Source organism: Mustela putorius, unplaced genomic scaffold (assembly GCF_011764305.1).
Source record: "Mustela putorius furo isolate JIRA1106 unplaced genomic scaffold, ASM1176430v1.1 tig00000827_pilon_pilon_pilon, whole genome shotgun sequence".
Taxonomy (NCBI): Eukaryota; Metazoa; Chordata; class Mammalia; order Carnivora; family Mustelidae; genus Mustela; species Mustela putorius.
Genome location: NW_025421489.1, coordinates 8663785 through 8685996, shown reverse-complemented (window position 1 = coordinate 8685996; position 22212 = coordinate 8663785). Strand labels below are relative to the sequence as shown.

At 39.2% G+C, this 22212-nt stretch overlaps 1 protein-coding gene across 1 annotated transcript in view; it reads left to right on the top strand.

Annotated features, from left to right (window-relative positions):
- MRC1 (mannose receptor C-type 1) overlaps window positions 1–7229 on the top strand; it is a 100852-nt gene extending 93623 nt beyond the window's left edge. The window contains exons 27-30 of the mRNA XM_045085022.1: window positions 3237–3350; window positions 3883–4047; window positions 5154–5195; window positions 6297–7229. Of these exons, the coding sequence (XP_044940957.1) occupies window positions 3237–3350; window positions 3883–4047; window positions 5154–5195; window positions 6297–6547 (572 nt within the window). The 3' untranslated portion in view covers window positions 6548–7229. The remainder of the gene's footprint in view (window positions 1–3236; window positions 3351–3882; window positions 4048–5153; window positions 5196–6296) is intronic.
- The last annotated feature ends 14983 nt before the right edge of the window (window positions 7230–22212 follow it).

The following is a 22212-nucleotide window of genomic DNA, read 5'->3' as shown; positions in this document are numbered from 1 at the left end:
CAGTCTTTCAGTTTTCCTCTCTCTTTTTACTTTGTACAGTCCTATACCTAAGAGCAAGATTAATAATTAACCCTGCTGCCTAAAAAAACTAAGTGTTCTTTATCAATACCTTAAATACCAATCTGTTTCCATCTTCAGAGAGGCCTAACCCAAGTCTTTTTTCATATGTTGACTAGAGTAGTCCATCCAAACTGAGCCATCTAGTAACACTCTAAGTTCCTCCCAGTAGATAGGTCTATCTATCCATGATTTGTCTATGTCGTATTGTCATGAACCAAATACGGAGGAATCCATGTATCTGCATGCCATATTCTCAAAGAAGCTCTAGGCTTCCCTCTCTCTCTGTCTCCTCTCTCATTCCTTCTCTTCTTGGAATTATTTTCTATTCATTCCACTTGAAATCCTATGCTTCTCAATATCTTAAATTCTTTTTCTGCATGCTCTCCTTTAGTGGCTCCACCTAAAAACATCTTCTCTCCATTTGACATGTCAGTTACATATCATACCTATTTTCTCTTTGAATCCATCCATCTATCTATGCTATCTCCTGAGCCATAACCTTGTTAAGGCACACTCTATGATGACCTGAATAGACATTTTTCCAAAGAAGACATCCGGATGGCTAACAGACACATGGAAAGATGCTCAACATCACTCATCATTAGGGAGGTAAAAATCAAAGCCACAATGAGATACCATCTCACACCTGTCAGAATGGCTAAAATAAAAAAGAAAAGAAATAACAAGCGTTGGTGAGGATGTAGAGGAAAAGAAACCCTCAAACACTGTTGCTGGGAATGTAAATTGCGGCAGCCACTGTGGAAAAACAGTATGGAAATTCCTCAAAAAATTAAAAATAGAACTATTGTATCATCCCATAATTCCACTATTGAGTATTTACCCAGAGAAAACAAAAACACTACCTCAAAAAGATATATGTACCCCTATGTTTATTGTAACATTATTTATAATAGCCAAGACATGGAAGCAACTTACATGTCCATCATTAGACAAGAAGATAAGGAAAAATGTGTAATATAGGTATATATGAAATGGAATATTACACAGCCATGAAAAGGGTGAGATTGTGCTTTCTTTTTTTTTTTTAGAAACACAATGGACCTAGAGGGTATTTTGCCAAGTGAAATAAGTCAGACAAATACCATATTATTCCATTCATAAATGGAATCTAAAAAAGGAATAAACAATCAAAAAGCAGAATCAGAACTATAAATACAGAGAACAAACTGATGGTTGCCAGAGGGGAGGGAGGTGGCATGTTGGGCAAAATGGGTGAACATGAGAGAGGGAGAGATACAGGCCTCCAGTTAAGGAATTGGTAAGTAAAGGGAATAAAAGCAGAACATAAGGAATGCAGTGATAATATAATAGTGATATAATTGGACAGAGGGTAACTGTACTTCTGGTGAACACAGTATAATATATCAACTTGTCAAGTCACTAAGTTGTACACCTGAAACTAATGTAATATTGTGTGTCAACTGTAGTCAAATAGAAAAAAACTCACACACAGACACATTGCTACAACCAAACTCCCCTCCAAAGGGGATATTACATAAATACTTAAATATCAGGAGGCAGGGATCAAAGTGAGCCATCTTAGATTCTGTCTACCATGAGAGCTATTGCAGTAATTTGAATGTGAGATACTAGTGGCCATTCTTAAGGTAAAAGTAGTAGAAACATAGAGAAGCAGACAGATGTGACAAATATTTAAACAGTAAAATCAACAGAATTTAGGCGTAGGCACTAGAAAGTGTGGAAGTCGAGAATGATTCTCATGTTTAGGCTTGAGCCAGTGGAAAGATGCTGCCACTGCCATTCACTGATACATAAAGCACTAAGGAGAAATAATATTTCAGGACAAGAATTCTATGAGTTTTGTTTTATACATGTTGAGCTTGCAGTACCGGTGAAACATTACAGCAGAGTTTAAAAAAAAAGAGAGAGAGACATGTCCTATTGGTCTTTGCATGTCTTTCAGCAGCTCGTTTAGTGTCTTATACAAAAGTTATGCTTAAATCAGGGAAATACAAATCAAAACCACAGTGAGATACCATCTCACACCAGTAAGAATGGCTAAAATTAACAAGTCAGGAAATGGCAAATGCTGGTGAGGATGCGGAGAAAGGGGAACCCTCCTACACTGTTGGTAGGAATGCAAGCTGGTGCAACCACTCTGGAAAACAGCATGGAGGTTCCTCAAAAAGTTGAAAATAGAGCTACCCTACAACCCAGCAATTGCACTACTGGGTATTTACCCCAAATATACAAATGTAGTGATCTGAAAGGGCACGTGCACTTGAATGTTTATAGAAGCAATGTCCACAATAGCCAAACTATGAAAAGAGCCTAAATGTCCATCTACAGTTGAATGAATAAAGAAGATATATATACAATGGAATACTATGCAACCAACAAAAGAAATAAAATCTTGCCTCTTGCAACTGACATGGATAGAATGAGAGGGTATTGTGCTGAGTGAAATAAATCAATCAGAGAAAGACAATTATCATATGATCTCTCTGATAATTTCCTTAAATTTCTCTGAGGAAGTTAAGAGACAGGGTGGGGGTTGTGGGGGGTAGGGAAGGTAAAAATGAAACAAGATGGCATCGAGAGGGAGACAAACTGTAAGAGACTCTTAATCTCACAAAATAAACTGAGGGCTGCTGGGAAGTGGGGGTTAGGGAGAGGGTGGCTAGGTTATGGACATTGGGCCTCCCCAACATGCTATAGTGAGTGCTGTGAAATGCATAAGCCTGATGATTCTTGGACCTGTACCCCTGGGGCAAATAATAAATTATATGTTAATAAAAATAACTAAAAAATAAATTATGCTTAAAAAAATTTTTTTAATGAGCATGAGCAGGGGAGGGGCAGAGGGAAAGGGAGAGAGAGAATATTAAGCAGGCTCCACAGTCAGCATAGAGCTCAGTTCAGGGTCTGATCTCATGACCCTGAGATCATGACCTTAGCCCAAATCAAGAATTGGCCACTTAATTGACTGAGCCAGCCAGGCAACCTCCCCTCCAAATCTTACTTTTAGCAGGGAAAGTGAAACTTTGAGAAGATAAATGTCCACTTTTTGACATTCTTCCCCTTAAGTGGAGATGTTGGGGTGATTTTTATTGCTCTATCAATACTGTCATTATAAAAATATTATTAGCTACTTAAATGTCATTCCATCAATGTTGTTTTTTTATACTTTGCAGGCTCCTCCTTGGTTTCCATTGAAAGTGCTGCTGAATCAAGTTTTCTGTCTTATCGAGTAGAGCCACTTCAAAGCAAAACCAATTTTTGGATAGGATTGTTCAGAAATGTTGAAGGTAAATTTGCAGAACAATTATTTAATCACAAACATTTCAAAGTGTTCTGTGCAAAAAAAAGTTTTCTGTTCCAGAAAGTCTTGCCTTAAATAATGATAAATTTGTGAAGAGTTTAGAAATTCAAACTTATACTTCCATTTAAAATAAGAACTGAAATTTTAAATGACTTCATATTATGCTATCTTGAAAGCTGTTGATTTAAAGTGTTTTCTGTAGCTGAATTAGTTTAAGAAGAGTTAAAAAATAATTTCTCTCTTTTGCCAGGAAGAAAAAAATAGGGACGCTTAAGTATATATTTTTGTACTAATTAGGAATCAGTTTTCAAATAATGCTAATAAGAAACATAATCTTTTCAGTCTTTTTGCTCTGTAATAATTGGTTATTATAATCTTGCATACTAAAAGTCTGGTTGTCAACAACAGTGATTATAGTATAAAATAATACGTTTAGAAATTTTGCATGAATAAGTGGAATTTATTTTAAGATGGCTGATTTTTAACCTCTGATTTTACTGACTTTATTTGATCATCAGGAAAATGGCTGTGGATAAACAACAATCCAGTCTCCTTTGTGAACTGGAACACAGGAGATCCTTCCGGTGAACGAAATGATTGTGTAGCTTTATCTGCGTCTTCTGGATTTTGGAATAATATTCACTGTTCTTCCTACAAAGGATATATTTGTAAAAGACCAAAAAGTAAGTAAGAATTCTCCTTGCAGTACCTGTGTTCACAGTCCATCCTAGTTTCTTTCAAATATTAAGGGGTCAGGTGTGGGATTATAATGTGGTTACGGATCCTGTTATACAAGCTCTCCCCCATGAAAGCGATAAAACCCCGGTGATCAGTTGTCCATAGCTCTGAGGGACCAAACTCTGTGTGCGAAGCTGACATAATGATTTAGATATATCCATACATTTATGATGGGATCCCCAGACATACAGATATAGAGTTGCAGGTGGTTTGAGGAGTCAGCTTGCAAAGCCTTATGGCATAAAAGGAAAAAGGGATAAAGTTTGCCCTCTCCACCAAACCAGAAGGGATTGGGGTTCTGGAGAGGGATCAGAATTCACTGTGGGATAAATCATGTAAGACCAGTTAAATCTCCTTCTGAGATTAAGCAGCAGATCATGTAAATACAAGAATTGAGGGAATTAATAATGTTCTATGCCCACGATGTAGTACTTTCTAGACTTTAATAATATTTTTATGCCATTCCACTTCACATAATATCCTTCCTGAGAGATAAAATTATTAATTAGATAATAGAATTAAATAAATAAGTTAGGTAAATTAATACTCTACCCCCCAGTAGATTTTATTATTTAGGAATTGTGTTGTTCTTTAGTCTTGTAAAACTCTGTTTTAGACACTTCGGTGGAGTGTTGGAGTTTTATTTTACTTTTCTTTCAAGTGCCTTGTGGTGCCTTAGGCTTCAGTAGACCAATTTCAAAACAGCCTAGAATGCCTTATTTTTGGATGGGTTGGGATCTTTTGAGGGTCAGTACAGTGGGTCAAATGCAACTCAGTGGATTGTATTTTCAGAATTTCATTGTATTCAAACTCTCCCTACAGTTGTAGGATGTTGATACAGGATGGATGGATGGATGGATGGATGGATACATACATAGGTCTTCTAAATTCTAGTTATCTATCCTCTATCATCTATCTCTACATATCATATCCCCATGGACCAAATATGGAGGATTCCATGCATCTGTGAAACAAATAATAGTCACTATCTGCATGCAATTATTCTGGGGTTTTATAAGTATTTAATTAATTTTTTTTATTTCACCAACAGTTGTTGATCCTGAACCTACACATACGTCAGTTACAACAAGAGGTAAGATCACTATGAGATTTTAAGTTCTGTACTCGTAATATATCAATACAGTTTGTTTGTTTTAAAAACCATAATAATACCTTCCTATATCCCCTGTATTCAGTAGAATTGTGACTTACATTAACCTTTGTCAATATGTCATCAGCCTCCCTTGAATGATGCTCTAGGAAAGCAAGCCTGGGAGTCAGGTTGGGGTTTTTACCATAGATACTATCGAAAATATTGCTGTATTACAGAGGTGTCTTGTAGAAACCACAGGAGAGATTCCTCTCCAGAATCCCTGTGGTTTTCTTCTTTTTTTAAAAAGCAATATTTTAAATTTTATTTTTATAGACAACTTGAACCAGGTAACTGATCTTATTTCACCCATTTTGTCAGCAGCTAGAAAAACTCAGAGTGACATTAATGGTTTGCTTGAATCTCCTTATTAGCCTACTTGGCGTTATTTATTAACTAATTATACTCATGAGTTCAGATTCCCTCTACTCTGATTTTCTCTTTTCCTTAGTTTTCTCCTTTGCTTTTTTAAAATCATCATGATGATGATTATCTATTTATCTTCCTATGATGTATTTGTAAGCACCATTAAATTCTTTTGAAACAGGTGTACATATTTTAAAACACCGATGTTTAGAGGACACCTAGATGGCTCGGTTGGTTGAGCATCTGACTCCTGGTTTTGGCTCTGATCATGGTCTCATGGGTCTTGGGATCGAGCCCTGTGCAGGGCTCACTGCCCAGTCCAGAGTCTGCTTGAGATTCTCTCTGTCCCTCCCCCTTGTTCTTGCTCACACTCTCACTTTCTCTCTCTCAAATAAATAAATAAATCCTTAAAAAGCAACAACAAAAAAAACCCTGATTAACTAACAAATGGAATATTCCTGCAACTGAATAATAATCTTACACCTAAAACAATCCTCTAGGTCACGTGGACTCTGTTTTCATGTCCTGCATTTCTGCCTGACCAATGTCAAGGAATATTTGACATGAAAGGACATTTATGCATTTTAGCTTTTCCAAAAAGAAAGTTGTCTTGTTCTCCATAGCATTCTATCTTTGGCCTCTCTCCATCTTTCTCCTCACGATTTTGTTTATTTCTAGCTGACCCAAGGAAGATGGACCCTTCCAAACCGTCTTCTAGTGTGGCAGGAGTTGTGGTCATCGTGGTCCTCCTGATCGTGGCGGGTGCTGGCCTTGCGGCGTATTTCTTTTATAAGAAAAGACGTGTGCCTTTACCTCAAGAAAGCACTTTTGAGAACACTCTCTATTTTAACAGCAGATCAAGTCCAGGAACTAGTGATATGAAAGATCTCATGGGCAACATTGAACAGAATGAACATGCAGGCATCTAGTATCCTAATGGGATTTCGATATATTTGAATTTCATAACATTATAACTAAAATGTTAAGGTCTTTAATGCAATGTGATTGTTTCTTTAAAAATTTGTACTGTCGTGAAATGGACTGTCCTTTTTCTTTGCCTAATTGAAGAAATAATTGCTCCTGTTCCAGTCTGGCAAGGGATTTTCATGAAAGAAGTATAAGGATATGGACTATCACTTGAAAAATAGCTTAGGTGAACACAGAGCACGAGAATGCCCACTTAAAATTTAAGCATCACTAGTGTGTAGCCAGGATCAACTGCATGTGGGTTAGAAGAACCCCAAAGACCTAAGCTTCCTGAAATAGATCAAGGAGCTCCCAAAGCAATGTTCGGTAATTAGAAGACCATTTAAAAATTCAGGTACAGATAACCTCAGGTGGCATGAAAATTTAGTCCCTGTTTTCACTTACCAGTCTTGATTTTTACTTCAGTTACTTAGAATTGTATTTGTACACATGCAGAAAGAATGAGGCAGCTGAGAATCTTGTTTTTTTCTAGCAGGGTTTCCCAGGCTGAATCTTGCAAAGGTGTTCTTTGTCCTGTAATATGTATATCGGGAACACAAAGATGTGAAATAAAAATGTAAATTTGCGTAACTGGATGTACGTAGATAATGTGAAATAAACATCAAAGACAAGGTCTATTTTTAATATATGTGTATTTTGGTGATCTTGGTAAATGTCCATTTTCTTTTAAGTAAGACTTATTTATCTGTTTTACCATATACTTTACTTTGAAAATAAATAATATGATTAGTAGAGGAATTCTTTAAACCCTCCATCTATTTGGGAGAGATGTGTTGCTAAAATAGGTGTAAAATGAATTTTTTTCCCCACAGTGACTTGCATAATTTCCCCAGATCTTCTCCTGTAACACTGGTTCAAGTCAGAATTCAACAAAGGCACTGTTACTGAAAGTTAGGTCTCTAATATCTTTTTCTCACTTTAATAATTAATCATTCCTTTTTGTCTTAAAAAATGTTGCCTTAGATAAAGCTTCCTGGTTCATTGTGTAATACTTGGGAGGTTTCGTATCTCGCACAGCTACCACACTATCAGCTCATCCCGGCCTTTATCAAGACCTGCAATCCCAGGACTGGACTCAGATAGTGTCAAGAGGTCTGGGAACATCCAAAAATTACATGCATAATGCTGTACTAATTTGTGTTTGTGCCTGCTCTTTTTTTCTTTACTGGCAATAAAATGGCAGATTTTCAGGTAAGTCTGTAATTCAAAATAGATGAAGAAGCTGAACATTGGGTAGGATGAGGATGGAGTTTCTAATACCCCAACTTAGATGAGTAACAGGTGGAAAGAAATAGGAAGTGAGAGGCAGGTAGTTGTAGAAAAGGTTGCTGAGCACAAACAATTCACTTGAAACAGCAGAGGACAAGTTGCTTTTTATTTTCTTGGTAAGAATGAAGCATTTTCCATCTGAAGAAATAGCAATGGGGAACGATGACTGTAGAATCACAGCTGTCTGTAGCGAACTATGCTAAAGGAATGACTTTCCTAATATAATATATATATATATATTAGGATATGTTTTTAGGAATATATGCTATATATATCATATATACCAATATATACTATACATATATCACATATATACCATATATAGTATCTATTATATATATTATATAGTATATATAGACATATACTATATATACATAGTATATTACAGATGCTATATATAGTATATCATATAGATAGATACAGATATATATTATATATATGCATAGTATACATATAACTATTATAGATATATAGTGTATATATATACTATATTATATAGACTATATATATATTTTAAAGATTTTATTTATTTGACACAGAGAAAGATCACAGGTGGGCAGAGAGGTCTATATTATATATGAGGCCTATTTTTTATATATATATATATATATAATAGTAATTATATATTTTTAAAATATTTTATTTATTTATTTGACACAGAGAGAGAGATTACAAATAGGCAGAGAGGCAGGAAGAGAGAGAGGGGGAAGCAGGCTCCCTGCTGAGCAGAGAGCCTGATGTGGGGCTCGATCCCAGGACCTTGAGATCATGACTTAAGCCGAAGGCAGAGGCTTAACCCACTGAGCCACCCAGGTGCCCCTGTAGTATATATATTATATATAATCTATATTATAGTATCTATAATAAATACTGCATAGTATACATAGAGTATGCATAGTATATGTATCCTATACGGAAAGATATATACCATATATAGATACTATCTCTATACATAGTATATAGATATGCTATATATACACTATACTATATATTATATAATATATAATAAGTATATATCCATATATACTATACATACTAAAATATATTATACATATATATTATATGCAGTATATATTCCTTATATATGTATACACTGTATCGTCTCTGTATATTTCCTTTTCCTAATACATGTATATTTTTCCCATAAGATACAGGAGAGAGCTAGAAATATAAAATAAGGAGAAATACATAAAAGAGCATGATTTAAAAATTATTTACAAAAGTCATTAAACTCAGAGCCACATATTTACAGAAAACATTTTAAACGTTAAACACGTATTTCAGAATGAAACATCTTGCCTTTCTGACAGACAGTCCACATTTGGCGCAGTGTTGAGTGTTAGATCTGCACTCACATTATCTACTCGAATATATAATCAAATAGTTAAGTCAGTTGTATCTACACAAATATCCAAACACAGCAGTAAAATATCAGGGATATTTTGGTGGGCAAGAGACAGCTAGGGTGGAGAAGAGCAGTTGTATGCAGTTTGGGTCTTGGTTGCTGGAGGTGACTTGTTTCATTTCTTTACCAGAAATTCTATCTGGCAGACCCAATGTTTAATTGCTTTCCTCGACCACTTGCTTGCTTTAGGTTTGCATCAGAATCCAGCAGCCGGAAGACTCTTAAGGATATTTTTTTCCCCCAGCTGAGCTCAGACAATGTGAATCATCTGTAACTTGAACTCTAAAACTAGAATTGGTATCTGTAGAGACTGGCAGATTCTGAATTCACTTTTCAGTAGTTGCTAGTGCATCTGGTTGTATGTTTGCCCAGTCGTCCGTCAGGTGTTTCAGGAGCACCCGTCACATGGGCCAGACATGGAGACACCCACTGGAGACTCAAATACGGGTACGGAGCAGTGAGTGTCCACAGTCGTGCACAGCCCAGATCATTTTACAACGATATGGGAGATCCTCTGGTAGAAATAGGCTTAAGATATTTTTTCAACTTGGGGCCCTGGGCAACACAGTTGGTTAAGCGTCTGTCTTCAACTCAGGTCATGATCCTGGGACTGAGCCCCACATCAGGGTCTCCACTCCACAGGGAGTCTGCTTCTCCCTCTTTCCCTCTCCCTGCTCATGTGCTCGCGCTCTCTCTCTCTTCTCTCTCAAGGAAATAAATAAAATCTTAACATTTTTTTCAGCTTTCTTGAGATAGAGTTGACATAGAACCGTGTCAGTTTGAGATGTACAACATAATGATTTGCTATCTGTATGTCTTGCAGCATGATCACCACAGTAAGGGGAGGTAGCACAGCCCTCACTTCATATCGTTACAATTTGAAATATAATTTGTCTTAAGCTTTTAATGGAGCAGTGGCGGATGTAGCCATGGTTTCAGCAATGCCAGAGCTGAGTTTTGTGTGTCCAAGAGGTTAACTTTGGGAGGTACCCTCTTGAAGAAAGGTAATATGAAAAAGTAGGTATAAAAGTGAAAATTTATTCAAAATGAAAAAAGAAACAAGAAGTTACATTTTTTAATATCATTAAATATCATATCATAATATCATAAATATCAAAATATCATTTAATATCATTTTAATAACATTTTTAAAAGTTGGCAGCTACAATAAATATCATAAATTCAGGACAAATTATTATTTATTTTTAAATATTTTTTAAAAGATTTTATTTAATTACTTGTCAGGGAGAGAGAATGCACAAGCAGGCAGAGTGGCAGGCAGAGGCAGAGAGAGAAGCAGACTCCCCGCTGAGCAAGGAGCCCACTGTGGGGCTTGATCCCAGGACCCCAGATCATGACCTGAGCCGAAGGCAGCAGCTTAACCAACTAAGCCACCCAGGCATCCCTGATTTATTTTTTAATAATTAACTGCCTGATATACTTTGTATTCATTTTCTAGGATTTACCATAATGAAACACCATGGACTGGTAGCTTAAACAATGCACGTTTATTTTCTTTCAGCTTTCCTACAGCTTACGGTTCTGAAGGCTGGAAGTTCAAGGTCACTGTACTGGCCGGGAGGAGGTGGGGTGCTCTGATGTTTCTCTCCCTCTGGCCTGCAGATGGCTGCCCTCTTCCCAACCCCTTTATATAGTGGTCCCTCTGTGTGCAGGAGTTCCTGTGTCTCTGTGTGGGTCCTAGCTCCTCGTATAAAGGTACCAGTTAGACTGGACTAGGTCATACCTTAAAGACTATGTTTTCAACTTAATACCCTCTTTAAAGATCCTGTCTTCATATATAGTCACATTCCGAGTTACTAGGGATGAGGGCTCACCCATTGGAATTTGGCGGGGGTGGAAGGACTCAATTCAGCCCATCACATACTTCAGAACCCTTCTTTCTGATTATCCCTTGTATTTGTCAGAGTCTTCCAGAGAACCTGAACCAATAGAATGTGTCTGTCTATCTATCTAACATTCAACTATCTTTTTAATCTACTTAGCTCTCATCTATCTAAAGATAGAAAGATATTTTAAGGAAAAGCATCATGCAATTGCAGGTGTCTGATAACTCCAAAATGAACAGGTTAGGTGAGGAGGCTGAAGACCCAGGGAAGAGTTGCAGTTTGAGTCTGAAGGCGGTCAGTCTGCGGGGGGACTCACTCAAGGAAGGTCAGTCTCTGTTCTGATAAGGCCTTCGACTGATTAGACAAGCCTCACCTGCACTAAGGAGGATAATGTGCTTTGCTCAAAGCCCACTGATTTAAATGTTAATCTCATCCAAAATAACTCCTTCACAGAAACATCCAGAATAATGCTTGAGCCCATATCTGGCTTCATGGCCCAGCAAAGTGGACATGTAAAATTAACCACCACACCCCTTTAAATGGCAATGGTTTTGCAGCATTTTTTATAGAAAGAATAGAAAGATAATGCAGTCTTCAGCATGATAGAGCAAAGTTTTGAAAAATTCTTTCATAGTTTATAGTTTAACTCTTTAACTTGTGATTGATAATATAGTATACATTTTAGCATTAAGGTAAACTATGGGAAAAACCTCTTGAATTTCATTCATCTATAAGCATTAATACTTAGGGCATTCATTTGAGTTCCTGTGCGTGCGTATGTGTATGTAACAAGTAACTGTAAATACCTCTGAATCTGGCCATAATCTCTAATCAGTTTGTTGACATTTTTATAATGGTATATTATGAGTGCTTGGTGAGGTTGGTATTTTGTATCAAATCAGCTAATAATTTAAATGCGACTTGCATTTTATTCTAATTCCTTAAAATATTTTTTAAGATTTTATTTATTTATTTGACAGAGAGGGAGAGAGCATGAAAGAGCACAGGTAGGGGGAGGGGCAGGCAGCGGGAGAGGGAGAAGTAGCCTCCCCACTTAGCAGGGAGCCCGGGTGTGGCTTGATCCCAGGATCCTGGAATTAGGACCTGAGCTGAAGGCCGATACTTAACTGATTGAGCTATCCAGGTGCCTTCTTTGATGAATACATTTTAAAATGACAAAATAAAGTATACTTTCTAGACATCCAAATGTGCAGTCTGCCAGGAATTATAAAAGAATTTCTCAGTTGTTTTTCTGAGATGTTCCAAAACATTTTTCCAACTTACAGGTAAATTGTATATGCTACCTTTCTTGACCCTTCCATTTTGAATTGGTTGGATAACAACTGAAATTTCTACTTCAGTTTTCTTCCCTGTGGTAAGTGGAGGAATTTCTGTAGACTAGCCTCTCGTTGCAAATGTTTCAAGTGTTTCTAAATCCACTTACATGGATCCTGGGCACATTAGGATATGCTCACACTACTGAATAAATTCTGGTTCTCCAGAGGGCTGGACAATCTGATACAGTGGATGGTGGGTGCGTTCCCAGAAGCCTCGAGGTGGCTGACTGACATGGTGGTTTCAGAGGACTGAACCACAGTATTCAGTCCAATGTGAATCTAGCTGCTCTGTGAAGGGATTTTGCAGAAGTAATTGAAGTCCCTAAATCAGGTGACTTTAAGTTGGGGATATTATTGTGTGTGGGCCTGGCTTAATCAGTTAAATGGTCTCTCAGAATTGGGCTTAGACTTTCCCTGGGGTGGGGCTGGGGGCAGACTCTTGCTTTTAGGAAACTGTTTTGGCCCGTGGAGTTCCAACTTGCTCCAGATCTTCCCTTTGTGATGGCCTCCCTGGTGGACTTCAGACTTGCTCAGACAGTCTGCCCAGTTACATAAGCCAATTCCTTATGTCTCTAGAGAACTTTACCTATTATTTATCATTTATCTATCTATCTATATCTATCATCCATCTATCATGTTAATAATTCCTACTGGTCCCCTTTCTTTGCCTGAACCCTGACTGATATACCTATACCGACAACCACATAAACATATTATTCCATTAAACCAACCAAATACATTCCGAACTCAATGTCCCTTTTCCCTGATCCCCAAAAGTGCTCATGCTCCTTCTCACAAGAAGGAGTTTAATGGAAGGGTAGTAGGAGTAGAGAGGCTGAATCATTTAGGGTTAGAATATCCTACTTTGGCACATCTTATTTTAAAAAACACAACTGTGTGAAAACACGGCTAGGACCCTGTCCAAGAGCTTAAAAGGGATGCATGCAAGGGAAGGCCCCCCCAAATTATGCTTCATTTGAAAGCTTCATTAGAGAACCACTCTGAATGTCAGGACGAGTTTCTGAGAGAGGGGCCACTGGAGAGAAGACCTGAGCACAGTCCTGTAAGATGAGAGAAAAGAGTATCTTGGTGGTGACGGGGACGGTAGGAATAGATGCCAGACAGAGGAAATCTGAAGCAAAACCAGAGAGGAGAATCCACTGGTTGTAGATAGGAAGTAAAGTGGGGTGAACGTGGTAGAGACTAGAATTCAGGAGTCACACCCTCAGACACAGAGAGCCGGCACCTTCCATTTGGTCCTCCCTTCGATTCATCTGCATTCAAAGCACCTTTTTGTTTGTTTGTTTGTTTGTTTAGGGATGTTATTTATTTGTTTGACTGAGAGAGAAAGAGAGAGGGAGCGCACAAGCAAGCAGAGGGAGAGGGAGAAGCAGGCTCCCTCCCTGAGCAGGGAGCTGGATTGCAGCCTTGATCCCAGAACCCCAGGATCATGACCTGAGCCGAAGGCAGATGCTCTGAGCCACCAGACACCCCTACCTTCAGAGCACCTTGATGTGTCAGGTTCGGCCCAGTTGACCTAACCAAGGACATAACGTGTCTCGCTAGTTTGGTGCCTTAACACACGAAAAGCTGCATATGTAACCTGGCCTCGCTTCCGGAGGTCCTCAGAACTCACACTCCTTTTTTCTCAGACCTTTGTGTTTGGAGCCACTAAGTTACTCTAATAGATGCAGGAAGAATTAGGCTCTGAGACTGCTGGGGACTTAGGTTACCCAACTGTGGGATGTGCAAAAGAACAAGTCTGTTGGCATGGCAAAACCAGAGGCTGAAAAATGTTAATTTAGGAACCCTTGAATTATGAGAAACATAAGGCCCCTGTATTAGTGAGAATTTCTTTTCTGCTAATATCTTAGGGAAAACCTATTCCGTTGGCTATAAATGGGCATCTCCACCCGGGTTGCCCTTTATAATTGCCTGGGCCTCACCTCGAACCTGTAAAATGAGAATCTGGGAGTGGGACTCAGGCGCTGGCCACTTGACCAGCAGCACAGAAGAAGGAAAACCAATAAAAACTTCCCAGGTGACCTTATGAACTGGATAACGAAGAAATAAGGTTAACCAGTACAGGCTTGAAGGTGTTAATTGTTCCTCAGGGTTTCCTAGCAGGTCAAAATTCTTGAGAACAGGAATATGGTAATAGTTTTCAAAATTAGCAGAGGGCAGTTGGTAAATTTCATGATGTAGGATGTCTGCCCTTAATGTAACTTTTTTTTTTTTTTTTTTTTTTACTAAAAAGAAGATATAGCCAAAAATAGTAATATTACAATTTGCCCTTGCATACTTCTGGTTTTTCTTAGAGAATTCATATTGTATCCAAATATCTAATAAGAAAATTTCCTTAAAACACTGTTTTTGGTCAAGCCTAAATAGATGTTGTCATAAAAATGTTTCAGGAGATTTCTTCCACTGGAACTTTTATCCAAACTGGTGCAACACATATTTTGGTATTAGAATTTCCTTAGCATTCTATAAATAATGTTTTTGATTTGGAAGAGTCCCTGACAGGCAGCAATTTTGAACAAAAGATGGCACTGACATTGGAAAGGCTCCCTGAGTTGGCTGGAAATCCTGGCTGTGCTGTGGGGGCTTTAAAATATTAAAAGTTATTCATGGTGTCCCTGCACGATTAGATTTTGGCAAAGATTGTTGATCTCACGCAATGAGCTCTGTGGGTTGAGTGAAAACCATTCCTATCACAGCTTTCTCCTTATGGGTCTGATTACAGTTCATGTACACAGAGTTCTCCTGGAGTCTGAGAGAACTCCGAAAGGCGATCATGCTCTCTTTTCTGTTAACTTTATGTTTTCTTTAAGGACAGGAAAGTTCGAGACTCCGTGGGCTTGCTCCTGATTTGGGGTTTTGGCAGGGGTTCTCAAACCGTGATGGGCATAAGAGCCACATAGGGAATGTATGCAAAAATACAGATTCTCTGGGCTCATGGTTCTGATTCTGATTAAGAAGAGCTGGGTTGAGGTCCTGGAATCTGCCTTTCAGCAAGCATCCCAGGAGATTCTGATGGCCTCAGGCTATGATTTTTGATGAGCTCAATTTCAGAATCATTTTGCATTGAGATAGCATTTCCTTAAAGCTGTGAGAAATCTCACATAATCCCATAATCCCTGAGGTAAAAGCCGGATAGCCAAATAGCATGGGAGTTAACCAGAGTTTCAGTTTTTCCATTCTTTCTGTTAATTAACCAGGCGCTGTTGATGCTAAAATCTTACTGCACTACTTTTCATAAACTCTCTTAATCTCTCTACTGAATGTTTGCCTTTCCCCTCATCCCCACCCCACTCATACATTGAGACCTAATTCCCAGTGTGATGGTCTTAGGAGGTAGGGTCTTTGGGAGGTGATTAGGTAGTGAAGGTTGCGCCCTTGTGAATGTAATTAGTGCCCTTATAAAAGAGACCCCAGAGAGCTTCCTGTCCTTCCATCATGTGAAGACACAGAAAGAAGACAACTGTCTATGAACCAGGAAGCAGCTTCTCACCCAACACTGAATCTGCTGGTAACTGTGAGAAATAAATGTTTATTGTTTCCTGGCCTACGGAATCTACTAGAATGCCTATGGCTTTCTATTAGAGCAGCCAAAGGGGTCTAAGACATTCTCCCGACACTAACCTGTGCCTCTATCCCCTTTATAGTTACCATTAACAAATATGTGTGAGTTGATGATTTGTCTCTCTTGTCCAATCTTAGAATATTAACTCAGGGAAGGGAAAAGCTAGATATTATGTGGTCCTGGACAGAACCTTAGCTCCTTGTGAAAAGCATCATTTCTCTTTGCTGCGGGAGAAAGCAGAGAAATTGCCCCTAGAGAGACTCCTGTCTCATGGAAATGTCAGTTGTGATGGGTCAGGGTTTGCTCATGTTATAAAAGGGAGTCCATGGAAACCTTGTAATGCTGTGACCATCAGAACTCTGTAATTCACATTTATTGTCTTGATAAGGTGGAAAAGAAACCTCACCAGCTTCTTTGATAAAAATTGCAATACTTCAAAGAGGATTCTATCTCTTATTTTCCCTCAGTTTCCTGGAAATCAGGAGCAGCTCTTGGGAAGAAGGTAATAGGGATAATTTCCTATCATGCTAGACACAGTGGCCTGTAATTGAATGAATTCCAGATGGTCCTAAAGTGTGTTCTGCCAAATATCACATTCCGCTGAGGGGTTAATTCCCAAACCCCCAAGTCCTGGCTCTTGAGCTGTGGGGACAGAAAAGGAGATTTGACGTTTCTAACAGATAAGAAGGAAGGGTATGGGATCGACAGTCTCTAGCTATCTGCGTCTCTGAATATGACAGTTTGCTTATCAGGCAAGATTTACTTCCTTGAGGAAATACCAGGTTAAGAGATACGCAAGATCTCTATGTGTTTAGTGTTCTTGACCTTGGGTCTCAATACAAAGTCCTGATTTTCTCTGGTTGCGTCCGGACTTCTCTCTGGGCCTTGCGCCCATGTGTCGGTGGGCTGTGAATACACATGGATTATGGAAGAACTGCTCTTGTCAGAAGAGTCTGCTTCCATATCCCAGGTACCCCATCGGGCCCTGACTGCTGTGGGCCACCTCCCCACCTGCATGGCAGCTCTGCGGGAAACACCAGACAGGAGCACTTGTGGTGTGTGTGCCACAAGACAGGTAATGGGACTCTTGCTTTTACCATCCAGGGGGCCACTCCTCGCCCAGTGAGGACCACCAGGCCAATCTTGCAGAGCACAAAGAAGGAAGCAGATCCAGTGTGGGGCCTTCTTCGCTTGAGTAGCTGACAGAGATTCCACTGCCAAGTAATGGAGAATCTGGCACAATCCCCGAAAAGCCTCAGCCAACTGGAACTTTGGAAGCCACAGCTTTCTTCTGAGCTCCCCCTCAAGATGTGTATAGTCATTGTGCTTGTTTTGCTTCCTCCCTGTTCTTGTTTAAAAGCCAGATTTCTCCCTGGACAGACAGCAAAATCTCAGTCCTCTGGGGTTGCCATAAGGGCAGAGAGGAACAGGGAGAACAAGCTTGGGGAGGCCAGGGCGGTATCGGGTAACCTTTCCTGAAGTAGATCTTTAGCGTATCCAAGCCACTGTGTTCTTTTGGACTGTCTTCAACCAAGCGTTTCCCACAGTGCCAAACCTCAGGATATCAAAGAACCACTCACAAAATATTCTCTCTCTCAGAAGAAGCAGAATGATTTTGCTAAAAGGACATTTCTGCCAACACATATCACATAGACTGAGACAGTTAAAAAAAAAAAAAAAAAGATTAAAAAAAGGCCTAAAGAGAACGAGAGTGAGTTTTCAGTGGAATGAACACAGTCAATCCCCTTCTAAGAGTTCCTGTGATCGGCCAACCTAAGCTACTTTGGTGGATGCCACCTCCTCTGTGTCCCTCAAAAATAACTAAAACAATGGGAAACGTTGTACCTCAGTGACCATAACTGGTACCACACCCGGGTAGCCATCAATATCCATAATCATGCATTTTTTAGCTCTCACTTTGTTTTCTTCATTCAATGGTATTTCAGTTTCCATTGTATCTGATAGAAGTGTCCAGGGGTCAAGTGCTATAAAGAACCACAACAGAAAAATGACAACTGTATAAGCTACAAACTCAAAACCTGTTGCTGGGACCTAGCCAGAGGTAAATGGTTAGATGGACACACCCTGTTCTTCTGAACACACCAATCATAACATGACAACTTCCCCGAATATTTGACAGATCTGTGAAGCTGGTCACTCCTGCAATTCTGGCAGGCCATTCTGTATTAGTACAGAAAGCAGACCTACATCCATTTGGTTGAGTGTTGAGGCCAAAAGTACCATCACAGGGATGATCAACACCATCACCCCTAAGGAGTCCTGTCTAAGACAGCAATGATCACCATCAGGGCATGAAAAGTTGAGTCAGAAATGAGGATACCATCTATACCACCCATGGGGCTGAAGGCCACACCCAACACAGGCACAATACGAAACCTTACAACTTTCAAGAACATGGTTGAGACACTACGCCGATTACTGATGACAGAACAATCTAGAGATGAGGCTGTTGTCAGTACTGTCTTGACAGAGCTTATAAAAATGCTGAAGATGCCAGCAACAAACTCAAGACAGGAAAGATCCATTGGGTCATATGTGCTTGTTGTCACAAAGCTTCTGAATGACCCTAACCAGATTTTACCCTTGGTGCCCCTTTTAATTTCTCTTGTCATATTTATCTTTAAAAGCTTCAAGAAGAGCTACACCCACAAAGTTCTTAATTAGTAGACTTTAGGTGATTATGTAGGAATTACTGGAAGGATACTTACACAAAAAACAATTTCTGTATTAAGTGTGCTTGGAAATCTGGAAGGACATTTCTCCTTCCTTTGTGATCTGTTAAGTCTGAATCAGGTATTATTTTATGCATTGTTTGAAGAGAGAAGCCAGATACTTAATAGATTTGTTATAAAACTAATGTTGTAATTAAAAGCTCCCTCCTCTTTTTGAAATTGAAAAAAATGTAATGTTATAGACCAGGGAAGTGTAGTAACTGTCAGCATAGAAGTAAGCAATCCCAAGTTCACCATAGAATTAGTTTATTGGGTCATTTTTCAGCTTGATCAGATCTAAAGAGAGAATCCTTGTGGATCTTGACTTTTTTCTGCCTTTTAAAACAATGTTATGTTTATAGCCCATTCTAGTTAGAAACTTTGTGAAATATATGGTGAGTACTTAGTATTGTTTTTATAACTAGTCATTTAATGAAAAGAAAAATAAGATCCTAGAAAAATAAGTAAGCATGAGAATGAATAAATACCATGTTCATGGGGTGCTTGGGTGGCTCAGTTAAGCATTCACCTTCAACTCAGGTCATGATCCTAGGGTCTGGGATCAAGCCCCGTGTCATCCGGGCTCCTCCTCAGCAGGGAGTCTGCTTTTCCCTTTTCCCCTCCCCCCACTTCTTGCTTTTTCTCTTTCTCAAATGATTTTTTAAAGTCTTTAAAAAAATACATTGTTCATGCTGATAATTCTCAAATTTGTATCTTTAGCTTTAACTTCTGCTTGGAACTTTTAACTTGCCTACTTGACTGGTCTATTTGAATGTTTCATAGATAGCTCACATTTAACAAAATAGAACACAGGCTTGCCCCCATGCTATTACCCCTCTGGTCTCCATTTTGTCAATAGCAATATGAGCTATCCAACCACTCACTCTAGACAACTTGGAGCCATTCTTACTTCATCTCTATCCCTAATGTTCTGTATCTGTCACCAAGTCTATTCAATTCAATTCCCCAAATCAGTCCTTGGTCTTATCTATGTCTTTCTCTTTTTATGGCTGCTCCCTAGTCCAGCTCTCATTTTATCTTGCCTAAAATACAAAAGCCTGCTACCCAATCTCCCAGTTTCTGCTTCTGTTGTCCTCCATTTGTCCTCCACTTTGCAGCAAGTGGCCTTATTAAAATGCAAGTCATATCATGTCGCTCCACAACTCAACACCTTTCAATAGCTTTCAGTTTCATTTAGGAGACCACTCAACATTCTTACCATGGCTGGTAGGACCCATGTGATCTGCCCCTGACTTACCACATGTTCACCACCAATACTCCAGCCAACTAATCCTCTCTCAGCATTTCAGAAAGTAGAACTTTTTCACCCCAGGGACTTTGCACATATTGATCCCTCCACATGGAATGTGCTTTCTTCCCAGCTTCAAGATCTAGAGCTATTAGATCCCTCAGGTCATTTTCATTAAGGTAGTCTCTGATTCTGTTGGTCTTCAACTCAGCCTCCTGCTTGTTTCCATAGCACTCATAATTCCTTAATATTTCCTTTATTTGTTTCTTCCTTTCTCCTCCCTGCCCTCCTCCCCCACCCCATGTAACGAAGGCAGGAACCAATGTCATCAGTGAATTTCTGGTGCCTTCCACAGTCCTTGGCTCATGATGGTGTTCAACAACATTTGTTAACTCAACTGAATTAATGGAAGAATTTAAATATTAAAATATTAAAAGAGAGCATTAGGCAGAATCCAGGAGAGAGCTAACATCAACTTTGAGGGGGCAAGATATAAACCTACCAGGAAATTCAAAAGAAGCCAGAGAGGAAGGATTCTGCTAGAATATTCTGAAAGCCAACCAAAGGATGCATTTCAAGAAGGAGGGCTAGGGAGGAGTAGGCTTGGCCAGATGCTGCCAGATGTCAGGTGAAACATGGGGTGAGGCTGTCTGCTGTATTTAGCATTACAAGCGTCATTTGTGATGTTGGCAATAGCAGTTTCAAGAAGACTGGTGAAGGAGAAATCAGGCACAAGTTACTGGAGGGAAAGATTTCAGTATGATTGAGTTTAAGAAAGGACCTAGGAGAGAAGGAAGTGTAAGAGCCAGCAGTGAGAGACTATGATCAATGGAACACAGCACCCCACCCCCCATCATCCACTTCCATGGAACCCAAAGCCCAAGTGGAGGAAAGAGGAGAGGAGACTTCTCTAGAGTTACTGTGAAAATCACCTGGGAGGGGTTTTGTTTTTGTTTTTTAAGATTTTATTTATTTATTTAACACAGAGAGAGAGATCACAATTAGGCAGAGAGGCAGGCAGAGGGGGAGGGGGAGGAAGGCTCCCTGCTGAGCAGAGAGCCCAACGTGGGGCTAGATCCCAGGACCTCTTGATCACGAAGCAAGTCGAGAACAGAGGCCCAACCCGCTGAGCCACCCAGGTGCCCCAAAAATCACCTGGGAGGCTTTTAAAAGTACCAGTGTCCTTGGCCCTACCCTAATTCGATTAAAGCAGATCTGTAGGCATGGGGTCTAGATAATGATATTTTTATAAAGCAGCCAGTCTCTTCAAAATGTGCAGACCATGGTTAAGAAATGCCAGTTTAAGTAACTGTTTTAACTTTCTTTTGTGTGTTGAAATAACACTTGCAATTGGGGGAGGTTTCCTAGTTAGGCAAACACTGAGTTAAGGTAGCTGACAGGTGTCAGCAGGAAGGGGTGAAGAAATTAGTGGGTAACTTTACCTTTATCCAGCCGAATTGTTTTAAATCCATGCATACATTCATTTACAAAAATGTGGTAGAATACACATAACATAAAATTGGCCACAGTAACCATTTTTGTGTATGGAGTTCTGTAGTAAGTATATTTACATTGTTGTGCAACCAATCTCCAAAACTCTTTTATCTTGCAAAACTAAGACTCTATGCCCATTAAATACCTTTCCATTCCCCTGACTTCCAGCCCCTGAAACTACCATGCTACTTTCTGCCTCTATGAATTTGACTTATCTAAGTAGCTCATATAAGTGAAATCATGCACATTTATTCTTTTGTGACTGCCTTATTTCACTTAGCATAGTGTTCTCAAGGTTCATCCATACTGTAGCATGTGTCAGAATTCCTTTCCTTTTTTTTCTTTTTTAAAGATTTTATTTATTTATTTGAGAGAGAGAGCATGAGTGGGAGGAAGGGGTAGAGGGAGAAGCAGACTCTGTGCTGAATGCAGAGTCTGACAGAGGGCTCCATCCCAGAACCCTGAGATCATGACCTAGCAGATGTTTAACCAACTGAGCCACCCAGGTGCCCCAGAATTCCTTTCCTTTTAAAGGCTGAATAATATTCCATTGCATGTATAGATGACATTTTGTTTATCTATTCATTGGTCTTTGGACACTTCATTGCTTCTACTCTTGGTGATTGTAAATAATGCTGTAATTAGCATGGGTATACAAATATCTCTTCAAGACCCTGCTTTTAATTCT